This window comes from Quercus lobata, chromosome 6 (assembly GCF_001633185.2).
Source record: "Quercus lobata isolate SW786 chromosome 6, ValleyOak3.0 Primary Assembly, whole genome shotgun sequence".
NCBI classification, from domain to species: domain Eukaryota; kingdom Viridiplantae; phylum Streptophyta; class Magnoliopsida; order Fagales; family Fagaceae; genus Quercus; species Quercus lobata.
Window position 1 is genome coordinate 20,746,260 of NC_044909.1, and position 12,878 is coordinate 20,759,137.

Consider the following 12,878-nt stretch of genomic DNA (forward strand, 5'->3'; position numbering starts at 1 on the left):
GATTATACTTCCGAAAAGACTGATGTCTCTATGTTGTATTGAAAATATAATGCAAGTTAAAGAATAGAATACCTTGTAATGAGATATTTCGTGTTTTAACTCTGCCAAAGCAACGTGGCGTAAGTTCTTTATCTTATACGCAGGGTCTTCTCGTATATAGCGCTCAAGTACATATGCTAAGAACACCGAATCAATCATCCGACCATCATGAGCATTCTGAATTTTGTCGCACATGTGGGGGCCCTTGCATTTTGAGATCTTCCAGATATTGTCTCCCTTGCAACATATCGCACGGACTGACCATGGACAGGAATCATTCTCGCAACTCACCATAAGCCTCTCTGAGTCTGAATGCTCAGTTTTGAACCTAAAATTCTCTCGCACTGCGTACCAAGTCAACGCACGTCGCACCGCCAATTTAGTCGCGAATACCATCCCTTTAATTGGTTGCTCCCCAGGCATCCATGGTAATACTTCCGCTTGCATAACCGGTGATGGATCAAACATATTATCCCAACTGTTTTGGGTGAACCATTCCGGCGTAGGATCGGGACCGGGGCATGTCTCTCTATTTTCTTCTACAACTACATCTTCGATATGATCAACATCCTCATGTTCACCCATGGTATCTAGGAGCTCCTCGAAGTCATCCCTAGTAACATCGATATGGGTTGCATCATCACCAAGTCCGTGATCATTATGGTTATTGTCGGATGTGCCCCTATGGAGCTCATCATCAGCTAAATGCTCTCCTTCATGCACTTGCTGGGGCCCTTCCTCCTCCTCAATCGAGTTCCCATGGGCAAATGTCTGCCATGGTTCACTGCCATACAAATCTCCTGTGTTCTGTACACACCCTTGATAAGATCTTTCTGGTATTGACTCAATGTGCTCATCTACTCTTCCATCGAAAACAGTATGTTCTGAACCCTCTCCAGCCTCTACTGTGGTGGGCTCAATAGTGACATAGAGATCCGAAGCAATGAATCCTCGAGCCACCATTTGTGCAACCATTTCCCACATCATCTTCACTTCGATGCCACCCGATAATTGTAGTGAATTGTAGAAAACTTGTGTGTCTACAACCCGTTGAGGTACTCGATACACGATGGAAATCTTATGCCTAGAGTGGTCTAACCCCATCGCCTTCAATATTCTTCGTTGCAAGTTCGTAAGCCCTATCCCACGTTTCACCTTAACGTATTTTTGCTTTTGGTTCGAGCCTTGGTATGACAACCCGTGCAACTCATGATAATACATCTCCCCGTCATAGTACACATAGAAAAAGTGAAAATCCATCACCGACCTGTTATTAACAATATAAAAGTTGTCATCATCTATAACCACTTAAATAAAGATGAGGTATGATAAAAACAATTTATATTCAAACTCAACCTTGTAAACTTTCTGTATAGAGATATAAATAATTTTCAAACGTTTTAATCACATATCTATAATTTATAATATATTTAATTGCAATACTTGGCTGCTAGGAAATTGTTAACAAAAACTATGTTTTATTTAATATTTAGATAACTTGTAAATTATAGAATAAACAATATACAATGACATAGTATTCTTTTACATCTAAATAAATAAATACATAGAAACATAAAATATGAAATGAATTCTTCAAAGCATAGGCAAATATAATGACAATGACACAAATTTTTTTCTTCTTCTTCAGTTTTTTGTTATTTACACATATGGTTTATGGTAATTTTCAAATTCCCCCCAATGGGATTGTGATATTGTATACACGTTCACTTTTTTTCCACTATCACTATTCACAACACTTGCCTTTCTTGCTTATCTCATAAATAGCTTAACCCATAAATCAATGATGAAATCCTGTTATTTCATAATTTTTTTACAATTTTTAAATCTGAATTTTTGTTGTAAACTTAAATTTTAAATATCTAGAAGGATAGAGAAATAAATGTTGAATGGGGCATATTTTAAGAAGCAATCAGACAGTACGATATATACACAAGTTTACAAGTATTTGCTACATTTTTAATATTTTTTCATGTCACAAAATAAAATAAAAAAGTTATAGATGATTTTGTTTTCTGCATTTATTTTAACGAATCAAAGTACATGTCTAAACTTTATGTATTATTCTTCTAGAGCATATAATAATTTATGGATTTACTATCTCTCTTTCAACTATTAGTAATTATGAATTGGTTATTTTGTTTTGTTCATTAAAAAAAAAAAAATGCTTCTAATTGCAATTGTTTCGTTCTATTTTATTTTGTTACAATATACTTGTGCTCCATTTTGTTTGAGAAAAAAGTTATATATATATATATATATATAAATCAGCAGTTGTATATGTGAAAATGATATCTTGCCACAACCTCAACTCATGAATGGTGGTCATGCAAAAAAAATCTCATACGAACCACACATGTAAACACAATGAGACAAACATTTAACTATATTACCTCTATGTACACAGCAGGCAGGACCCAACAGTTAAATGGTTTGTCTTCAATGGAAAAACACTGACACTAAGATCCATAGATGGTGACCCAACAATAGCTTCTGCTTAAGTATTCTTTCACATGGGTATTCTGACTCTTCACATGGACTTGGCAAGTGCAAGAGCCATCTCATAAATTGTAGAAGTAAGCTGGTGAGGGTGGTTGTCAACGTACTGAACTGCGTGTCTACCAATATGTCTGAAGTTGGCTTCAGTGTATACCATTAACTTAGTAGTAGTTGGCTTCACTCTATACCATTAAGTTGGTAGTTGGCGTCAGACAAGTGGGCAGGAGCTTTGTAAGGCTGAAAAGCATGCAAGAAAAACTTTATTTCCTATAACAAATATTTCCAACAGTAACAAATAGAGTAATTTTGTGTAGATTGTAAGTGTCACTTTGTCATAAATTTATATTAGAGTAATGTTACAACCACAAACTATTTTACAATTTTTACAAAATGTTAATATGGTGAACTTCTTATTGGTTGTTGTTTATTAATATAAATTTTTTCATTTACTAATAATTACTCACTACATCAGCAGTTTGTAAAATTTTTTGAGAAATAGTGGATATCTCTAGCATTATTCTTTATATTAGATGTGTATGACTGTATGTAATATTGATTATGTGCATTATTTTTTGTTATAATGTTATTTGTGTAAATAATAATGTGTGTGCATTATTCTTAATAAATATAAGAGAAATGTTTTGTCACTACTTTCATGGAAAATATAACAATTGCATAACAATAAAAACATTAGATAAACTTAATAAAATAAAATGATCATAGCTACCCACAATAACAATTAATACTTATAATAAACTATCATATAACAATTCAAAATTTTAAAACTTGTACAAGAAAAATTATAATTCTTTTTTTTTTGTACATCTGTACATATTGAAGTAAATTTTGTATTAATTCTCAAAGTCTTGTCAACCCAAAAAAAAACTTTAAAAAATTCACCCAATGTACAGGTTTGGTGGGCCCGTAGTTATTGAAATTAGGCAGAGGTACCCGAGCCCAGGAAACTCGGGTACCTCTGCCAATTTCAAAAACTACAGGGCCAACTCACCCGTACATTGGGTGAATGCAGACTGGTACCCGAGCCCAGGGTACTCGGGTACCAATCTGCGTAAGTCCATGATCATGCAGGTAGTTAATAGACCCATTTTTAAAGTATATAGCTTAATAGACCCAGATCAGAGGCCGCACGACCTGGGTCGCGCGACCTGGGCAGCGCGACGCCGCGGCCACGCCGTCGCGCGAGCCTGGCCGCGCGAGCCCCAGGTCTCGCGCGAGCCTGGCCGCGCGACCCCAGGTCTCGCGCGAGCCTGGCCGCGCGACCCCAGGTCTCGCGCGAGCCTGGCCGCGCGACCCCAGGTCTCGCGCGAGCCTGGCCGCGCAACCCCAGGTCTCGCGCGAGCCTGGCCGCGCGACCCCTGATTTTTTCTTGGTTTTTTCTTCGTCGTCTTTCTTTTTTTTTTTTTTTCTTCTGTATCTGATTTCATTTTAGGCTTATAAATCGAGTTTTGCAATTGAAATATGATGAAAATCGAGTCGTGAAGGCTCAATTTTGAAATCCAAAATCGAGCCTCTCAAACTCGAATTGCTAATAAGTAATATTGTTTCAAAATGGGTCTATTATCTAAATACTTAGAATTTGATGGCCATTTTGCCATTTTCGCCGTAGGAGGCCAACGTTAAGTTCAAATTATGCAGATTGGTACCCGAGTTACGTGGGCTCGGGTACCAATCTGCGTAATTTCAAAATTACGGTGGCTTAACCTGGGTGATTCTGAAGCTAGGCAGATTGGTACCCGAGCTTCCTAAGCTCGGGTACCAATCTGCCCATATTCAAAAAAAAGGCATATAGTACCTTGGTTTTTTTGGTTAAACGCAGATTGGTACCCGAGCTTAGGAAGCTCGGGTACCAGTCTGCCTATATTTAAAAAAAAGGGCATAGTACCTTGGTTTTTTTGGTTAATCGCAGATTGGTACTTGAGTTCACTAAACTCGGGTACTAATCTGCCATTTTTTTTTAAAAAAAGGGACTGAAAAAAAATTATAAAATTCAATCAAAAAGAAATCAACCCTAACAATTTAACATGACAAAATTATGTTGAAAAAAAAAAATCTTCACCTCTAAGAAGAAGGCCATTGTAAAATTCAACTCTAGTTTGTAAGCTCTTTGCACCACCAATGGCTTCCATACGAACAAATACAGTATACTTACAAGAATATTCAAATGATATTCGAATTTATTTAGTGACAATTGAAATGCTATTGGATTTTGCTGTATTACTTTTAAAAATCTTGTTGAGACGTAGTTCAGGAAAGTAGACCTACTCCATTTTCCCACATTATAAAACATTATACTTTGGGGTTTCTTTCCTTCTTTTTCCTCCTCTTGTTTGTATAAAAATAAAAAATAAAAGAAGAAGAAAGAAAGAAATTAAGAAAGAAAAGGAAAAAAGAAAACCATTTGTTTTATTTCTTTTACGTCTCTATAATCCGGTCAGCCTCAATTGTTCCTTCATTTACAAACTTGGGCTAGGGGTGTATTATTCTTCTTTACAATAACTCACACTCTGGAATATACGTAAAAGATTGAGAAATCGTAGATACTTCAAAAATTCGTGGAACAAGCTACCTGAATTGGGGAGACTGAAAAAGTACAAGAAATTGCTTGTTTATGGTCATGAGTTCATTAAAACCATCTTTTTACATTTTTGCTAGCCCTGAGCTTCATCACAAGTTCCTCACGCTCAGCTTCTACCTCAGCATATCTGAGGCTCATGTGGAGGTATCGCTGGCGAATGTCTATTAACTCTGCCTCTAGTGATGATTTTGTGCGTCCATTACTTTCTTTTGCCACTATGTCATCTTCTGCTATTGATTTTTTAGGAGTGTGCATGGTTGTTTCGGCTTTTAGACAACCTGCAGCAAAGATGCAGAAAATTCTGTTGAGAATGAAAAGTAGAACTAAAAAAATTAAGTAGAGTTTTGCATGCGTAAGGCATATGCTAGTTTCCTGTAATAAAAAAAATTACAGTTCTTTTATTTGCTATTTATTGTTGAGTAATAAGATTAAAAATCAGACTCCTAGACTATGATGATTGTGGTTAAGAAGTTTGTTTTTGATCACTATTTCAGAAAAAGTCAAGGAATCAACATTAAAAGCTTTGATCAATGTACATTATTTGTATAAGTGTGGTAGGCTGAAGTCAGTAAGAATCATTTTTTTGTAGTTTTGGGAATCTCGTCTTCTCATATTCTCATTCTGCAAAATTAATTAGAATTAATGAGAAGAATCTAATTGCATCCAAGGAACTACAAATGAAAAGCCCTTTCTTTTTCCATCTTTGCTTGTTTTTAAATGAAGATTTCCTTCACAAAGCACGAGAAGCATATACGGATGATACCATACCAAGCAATAAAATATGCACATTTATGTGTTTTGAAGGTATAAGATCCTTATTTTATAGATACCTGTCAAGCTCAACTTTATATTTTAAATTTGCTTCCATAGCCTTGGCAAGTTCATGCTCAAGCAACTGAATCTTTGAAGCAGGATCGACTCCAACAGCAAGAGGACTTTCATCAAGAATCTCATTGCCACTACCATCCTTTAAGAATTAAACAACAGAGTAATATGTTGTGAAAAAAAGTTTAAGATGAGATCATCCATACTAAAGGATTCCTTTGCAATTCAATATTCTCATGCAGATATAACAAGAGATATATGCATGATCAAAGAGATGAGAAAATGTTCTTTTGGTGACAATCAGCAGATTTTCCACCATCCGTTTAGCCCTATCTAAATAAGTTGAGTCTAATGTACAATAGCTATGGGGCAATATTTGAATAAACCAATTATTCGGATACCCTACCTCTCTTTGATATTGGTTGCTACAAAGCTTCTGATGATCTTTTGCAAGTTCTTGTACTTGAGCATTCTTCAAGGATTGCTTATTTTTATTATCACGTTGCTGACTAGTGTTTTTCACCACTTCATTCTTCTAAACCAATGTACAAGTAAAAAGGCTATTTAGTTAGTGTTGACACTGAATATTACCATGCAATTGCAGAACAAATGAAACTGACCTTTGAGGGCTTCATATCTTCATGGACAGGAGTAACTTTAGCATGGGTTTTAGACAAACTAGGAACCTTCATAGTGCTGGACTCCCTGTGGTTCTGCTTCCCGTCCTTCATCAGCTTTAATTCTTCTTCAAGGGCTTGAACCTTTGTTAAACACTGATCTTTAAAATAGTTTCCTCATTTCGAATCCTATCTTTCTGTGTATTTCCACCTATTCATTTTAATATTCTCATTTTTGCATGAATATGTTACTTCTTCCCAGTCTCACTTTCAATACCACAACGCATACTGAGTCTAATAGCAGTCTAATAAAAATTTTCCTTCAACTTCATAAGTATTCTATGATCACACAATACTCTTTATGTGCTTCTCCGCTATGATAGGAATGATAATATACCTATGTTATATAATGGCCTTCGTTAGCTTCATATGAAGTTATGACAAAGTGGACCAAATCTAAAAACTTTGAAGAAGGTTTAAAATTAGAACAGGATGTTGCTTTCATAATAAAGACATAAAATATCTCTCCCAAAAGGGGGAAAAAGAATCAGATAGGTATAAGAAGAAGGTCCTAATTTTTTTTCTAATGATGTGTAACGTGGCAAAGTCTAAACAAACACCAAGAAACAAATAGCATACAATTGTACAACTCACTTGTAAAATTGTCCCATGATTGCACTTTTTCAATCTTAGTGAAACTGGAACAGGAGCAGGTGAACTCATATAGCCTGTCATATTGACTGTAGCCTCTCCAAGGATGCCAGATCTAGTTGAACCCTACAGTAAGAAAGTCATCCAAAATTATTTAGATAACCAGAATGGTTAAACAGATGGAGCTGATGACTACAAGTCTATAACACACACATTCTAATAGATAAACTGAAATAAAAAAGAAGTACAAGAAGCACAATCAAAATTTATTTAGAGGCTGGAAAATTGGCAAAGAGAGAATGTCATGAATCATATCTCATTTAGCAGGAAAGAAAAAAGGAAGATGAAAAAAGGTTAATGACCAAAAGAAAGAGTATGTGGTAGAAACAACAATACCATGGAGACAACAAGCTTGAAGAAACAATCCTGTAGCTCCTTTGAAGAGTCATCCTGCAAAAAACATATAGTTTCTGAAATAGAATCCGTCCACTGACAACTTCCATTATGTACAAGTGCTTTGCTTGACTTCGCAATTGTTTTCCCAGTTTCAATAGAGATAATAGATACAACCAACTTGTCCCAGCCTTTTGGTACCTTTTACCAAAAAAAAAAATTAGTAGTATGTAGGTACTGAACAAAAAATCCTTCCAAAACTTGTAACTGCTCAACTGAACCTGAAAATTCCCCCCCCGTCTAATTTGATATGGCAGTAGCTGACCTTTACAATAAAGGGTTCCTCATAAGTTTCAAAGGTGAAAAATTTGATAAATATACAAATACACAATAAAAATTCCAGCCCTTGACAGGCGAGATTTGAAAGGTTTGGGTCGCCAAATCCACTCTACATTGGACCTAAATCTAAACAATGTTAATAATTCCACTTCGTAGACCCTTTCTAGAGGCTGAACACACAATTAATAATAAAATTCACAGTTATAATTGCATCTACATTCGTTACGCCCAACTTCAACAAAAAGTTTCCTTGTATTGCATTTCTAAACATTCTACATTCATCTCTACAATTAGCAAATACCCATTAATAGAAACATCCCATAACAACTGATTGTTGCCACAATGCTTACTAAAGCATGCACAATGCTTATCAACCACTACCATGAAATCATCTATATAAGAATGCCTATAACATTCCAGTCTATATCTTGTAATCCATGTGGATTGCATAATAGTGGCTCATCATATAAAATATATACAAGAAGATCCGATACATGACAAAAAGATCCTATACCATTACCAACCCAAAGTAGCACAAATTCTACCCTTGAATCATTCTCGTTTTCTTCTCCTCACCGGTTCCTTCACTGGTCTCACCTTGCCTGAAAAGAACACAACACAAGCAAATATTAATATGCAAATGATTTAACTATAAAGCGATGTATATGTAATCGGTATCGAATCAAACTATAGTACCATGTCCAGTCCCACAGTCAGGAGGATGTGTCCGTGTGCGTTGCGGCCTTCGTGGCCGATCCTCGATGTGCGAAGGCTCTGCTGGGGGGATGGGTATCTGTGTCTGGATAAACTCGGTATGCACAAACTCAGGGGGGACAGCAACAGGGGTGGGTCGCCCAGGAGTGGGCATGAACCTCATCTCATCTCTATCATCTAAAACTGCGGGGGCAGGGCCGACAGTCAGTGGGGGAGACGTACAGGTGGTGGGCAACAGAGATGTACTAGGGGGTGTGGGTGGGCAAGTACCATCGCTCCTCATGGATGGGGACCCAAATGTGTCTCTCTGGGCAAACGTATGGGATGGACCCGCATCATCGTGTGCCATGGAGCCTACGTCATAAGCAGTGTCGTCCCACATCTCATCTGTTGTCTGACTTGCTTCCTCCATGGTGTGGTCATGCACGGGTGTGTGGCGCCGAGTAGATGTGGGCACGGGTGTGTGACGCCGACTAGATGTGGGCACGGGTGTGTGACGCGAACCAGATGTAGGACGCTGAGCAGATGTGGGACGTCGACTAGATGTGGGCACGGGTGTGTGACGCTGACCAGATGTGGGAGGCCGACTAGATGTATGACGCTGGCTAGAAGTGGATCCTCCACGCCCTTGACGTCCACTTGCTTGCCGACCACGTCGTACAGCTGGTGAACTTGTGTTGCCCACGACACGTGCACGGTCCAAGGATAACCGACCGATCTCTTCAACAGCTTGCAAGGCATTAATACAGTCGGTGTAGATCTCAGACCCTGGTTCGCACTTCGTTATAATGTGCAACTGTGATTCAACCTGTCAGAAATATACAAGAGTAGTGAATTGTAGGTTTAACTAAACTATGCGAAGCAAAGTACATTTATAACGAAACAGTCTTTGTAAATTTACCAAAGTGTCCCAGTACGAAGTCTCTTTTGTAATATGGCGAATAGTGCGGGGACGAAACCAAACCAAATACTCGTCATTGTAGTTCATCTCCCCATGAAAGGTCGGTGCATTGGCAATTCTGGCGTGCGCAGCCCATTTAGCAATATGCGGGGCATGTATTCGGGCCCAATCTTTTTCGTGCTTGCCCTGGAGGGTGATCTTGTGCAGTTCAATTGAAGTATCAACATCTTGTGGTATGCCTTGCTTCATCCCAAACTGTCGGAGAACACGTTCGGGATGATGGCCTTCAACCACCCAAAAATGTATCAGCGGCACAATAGACCTCCATATACGTTGGCCTGCCGTACAGTATGCGGGTAGAGAACGCAAATAATTTCTGTACGGCTCCCAAACAATCTGCAATGATTCAACAGATGCAAACAACCATATTAACAATATAATTAGAAAAACTGTGTAACAAATGTGAACAATACATGTAACTCTGAAATTAAGAATGTTTTTTTTTTTTTTTTGATAACTAAGAAAGATATGAAATTAAGAATGTTTATTCACTCCAAAGTGAATTGTAAGTACAAAAACTACATGCCAAAACGGTTCCCACTTGTAAGACACGATACCTGATTTGGCCGCAGTGAAGTAAGCGACACACGATAGGCATGTAGGACGTGCATCGAATGTTCAGTTGTTATCTTAGCCCCTTTCCATCTAGCAAACAACACAGACATAACCTTCATATTAGTTACTTACATAATTCCCATGCGAACAAAGTTAATGAGGAAAAGGAAAATCAGTACATATGCTAAGATGCTACATACCTGACAGCAAGTGGACCTGGAGGCAGTGCCTGGTGTGGATGCCTCATCACAGGACATATGTGGGGAAACCTCGCCCACGCCCACAACTGCACCAATAGTAGTGCACCCCCAATCTGCTTGGCTGTCTTCTCTGATGCCTTACAGAGGTGTCTATAGAGCCAACTTAGTGCTGCACTACCCCAACTATACTTCTTTCCATTGCTGATTGGATCGAAATATTGCAAATACCTAACTGAGATCCGTTCTCCAGACTTATCCATAAATAGGGTACCACCTAACAACTCCAATATGTAAAAACGAGCATACTTCTGCACCAGCGCCTCAGGGGCGTCAACCGGGAGAGGGTCGCGAAACTGATCCTCAAGCCATTTGGCTTTTATGCTCGCCCCTTCCAGCACTCCGGTGTTCTTTCTGTTCTTTCTAAGTTCTCTATGTGGCGGTATACGCCCTAGCAATCTTCTGCAGACGTCATGCCAACTGGTCGAGGGTATAGATTCCACCAACGGCAAGCCATCTACAGGTACCCCCATTATAACCTCCATATCTTGTAGTGTGATGGTCATCTCACCGTGGGGCAAGTGAAATGAGTGCGTCTCCGGGCGCCATCTCTCCACCAACGCTGTGATCAATGCGTGGTCAATGTCCATATGTGGGACCCGAAGCAGCCCATCTAACCCCGCATCAGTGATATAAGCGAGAATTCGTGGATCTAACCCATCTACCCCTCCTTCAAGCAAACCTTTGTCTCGGTTACGACAAGTCAATACACCTGGTACTTCCTGCAAATAGAGCAGCGTAGTATTAATAATAATTACAATACCACATAATAAGTACGCTTCAAAGTTAAATTCCGCCCATCTTTCGACTACATATATTGAACAAGTACATACCTCGCCTTCCAAATGAGCATCCAAAAGCAAACTTGAACGATGTTTATCCTGCCTCGTGCACAAAGTTTGTATAGCTCCATGTGGGTCCATATCTGGCATTTGGAAACAAAATCAAGACAGTCTTATTTATTTATTTTTAATTATAAACAAATTTGTCTGAAAATGGCAACATTATTCATCTAATACAGTCTTTCACTGATTTAATAAATTATTTTAGAAAAGTTAGTTATCAAAGCATGTGTTTCGACAATTGATTCATTTAACAAATTAACATTTCTTTTGATAAATTAACATAGTATCAAAGCATGTGTTTCTACAATTAAAACTTATCTCTACACTACTAAAATAAATTATAAATAACATAAAAACGTGTTAAAATAATAATTAAATTCACTATTTTTTAACATGAGACAGAACTTTTTATCGTGCAATGTGTGCATGTGCGTGAGTGCGTGAAAAGATTTGTGCAACTCATGGGTCCGGGATACAATTATAATTTTCCGAGTAACATTGGAAAGATATACATTTGGACCACAATACCAAGTTCCCGTTCACATTGGCAATCAGTATTCTCAAAACAATATCAGTTTCCTTAAAGAATAAGAGATTGCAGTCATTAATAAATTGTAATTGATTTAATTAGTACAAAATCTTGAAATAAATTTTGATGCTGTCACTTTTCGCCATTTCGGTTATTTACATACCAATCACACCCAAAAAATGCCAAAAATGTAAGCACATCATGGGTAGTTCAATTTTCTTCTCAAATGTAGAGTTTTAATGGCTTATTGACTTGAATAAAATGAATTACAAAAAAAAATTGAGTACGCGATTGTGTGGTGCAATAACATTCTTCACAATACAAATTGCATAAATTCTCTTTTTAATAAATCTAAAATATTCAAATAAACTTGCATATTCACATTTGCATTAACCTAGTATGCTGAAAAAATTATTGGAGACAAAAGCCACTGCCATTCTTGAACAGAAAGAAGCAGCAGAAAGAATGAAAGAAAACAAAATCAAACAGAAAATGAAGAAACAATAAAATTCCAGCAATTATGAAATAATAGCACCACAAGTATGGACTGAGGTGTGAGCCTTGTCTTCCTTAACTATATTTAGCAGAAAGAATAACATCTTCCATGATATGCGTATTGAACAATGTTGGGAAGATCAATACATGGGGAGGGAAACTACAAAGTACAAATCATGGAGTATCATACAAGAGTAAAACGATCACAAATGTTGCTTCTTATTTTTATAAGTGCAAATTCAACCAACAAGTTACAAGCTTTCCTCTTCACATGGTTAACTTGCTGCTTTAGACTTGAAAAGAATGAGACTTGAGAGTATTAACTCTAAAGTTTTAAGGATTATTAGAAGTTCACCGTTGTATAAAGAAGAGAATAACAGATTTCCATATGTTAGTTTGAAAAAGAAAGAAAAACCTATGAGATTCTTCCAACTTGAAATTTGAGCTCTAGTTGTATATATTGTCTGGCTGTGAGTCTATGACATCAAATGGTGGACTAAGATCTCAACAGAAGGGGAACAAAAACAAAGACAAAAACAAACTAA

The 12,878-nt window shown here is 37.5% G+C and overlaps 2 protein-coding genes and 1 long non-coding RNA gene across 3 annotated transcripts; all 3 read right to left on the reverse strand.

Annotated features, from left to right (window-relative positions):
* Positions 1-5,013: 5,013 nt before the first annotated feature.
* Positions 5,014-6,737, reverse strand: LOC115994010. Its single transcript, XM_031118021.1, has 4 exons — positions 6,598-6,737; positions 6,384-6,512; positions 5,983-6,119; positions 5,014-5,430 (listed from the first exon to the last, which is right to left on the reverse strand). Exons 1-4 carry the CDS (start codon positions 6,706-6,708, stop codon positions 5,394-5,396), a joined length of 414 nt encoding a protein of 137 aa, XP_030973881.1. The 5' UTR covers positions 6,709-6,737; the 3' UTR covers positions 5,014-5,393.
* On the reverse strand, positions 6,738-8,906 carry LOC115994011. The gene is made up of 4 exons (XR_004093109.1): positions 8,674-8,906; positions 7,642-8,579; positions 7,249-7,371; positions 6,738-6,991 (listed from the first exon to the last, which is right to left on the reverse strand). It is a non-coding gene; the product is annotated as an uncharacterized LOC115994011 (long non-coding RNA).
* Positions 8,907-8,970: 64 nt separating this feature from the next.
* On the reverse strand, positions 8,971-11,387 carry LOC115949960 (serine/threonine-protein phosphatase 7 long form homolog). Its single transcript, XM_031067218.1, has 6 exons — positions 11,298-11,387; positions 10,408-11,186; positions 10,210-10,297; positions 9,593-9,988; positions 9,353-9,499; positions 8,971-9,045 (listed from the first exon to the last, which is right to left on the reverse strand). The coding sequence occupies exons 1-6, from the start codon at positions 11,385-11,387 to the stop codon at positions 8,971-8,973; spliced, it is 1,575 nt and encodes a 524-aa protein (XP_030923078.1).
* Between the last annotated feature and the right edge of the window lie 1,491 nt (positions 11,388-12,878).

Coding starts and splice junctions, on each gene's coding strand:
- LOC115949960 (XM_031067218.1), bottom strand. CDS start 11,387: ATGGACCCACATGGAGCTATACAAACTTTGTGCACGAGGCAGGATAAA. Junction 11,187..11,297: donor ATGCTCATTTGGAAGGCGAG/GTATGTACTTGT, acceptor CTCTATTTGCAG/GAAGTACCAGGTGTATTGAC. Junction 9,500..9,592: donor CTTCGTACTGGGACACTTTG/GTAAATTTACAA, acceptor TATTTCTGACAG/GTTGAATCACAGTTGCACAT.
- LOC115994010 (XM_031118021.1), bottom strand. CDS start 6,708: ATGAAGGACGGGAAGCAGAACCACAGGGAGTCCAGCACTATGAAGGTT. Junction 6,120..6,383: donor GCAACCAATATCAAAGAGAG/GTAGGGTATCCG, acceptor TAATTCTTAAAG/GATGGTAGTGGCAATGAGAT. Junction 5,431..5,982: donor TATAAAGTTGAGCTTGACAG/GTATCTATAAAA, acceptor TCTTTGCTGCAG/GTTGTCTAAAAGCCGAAACA.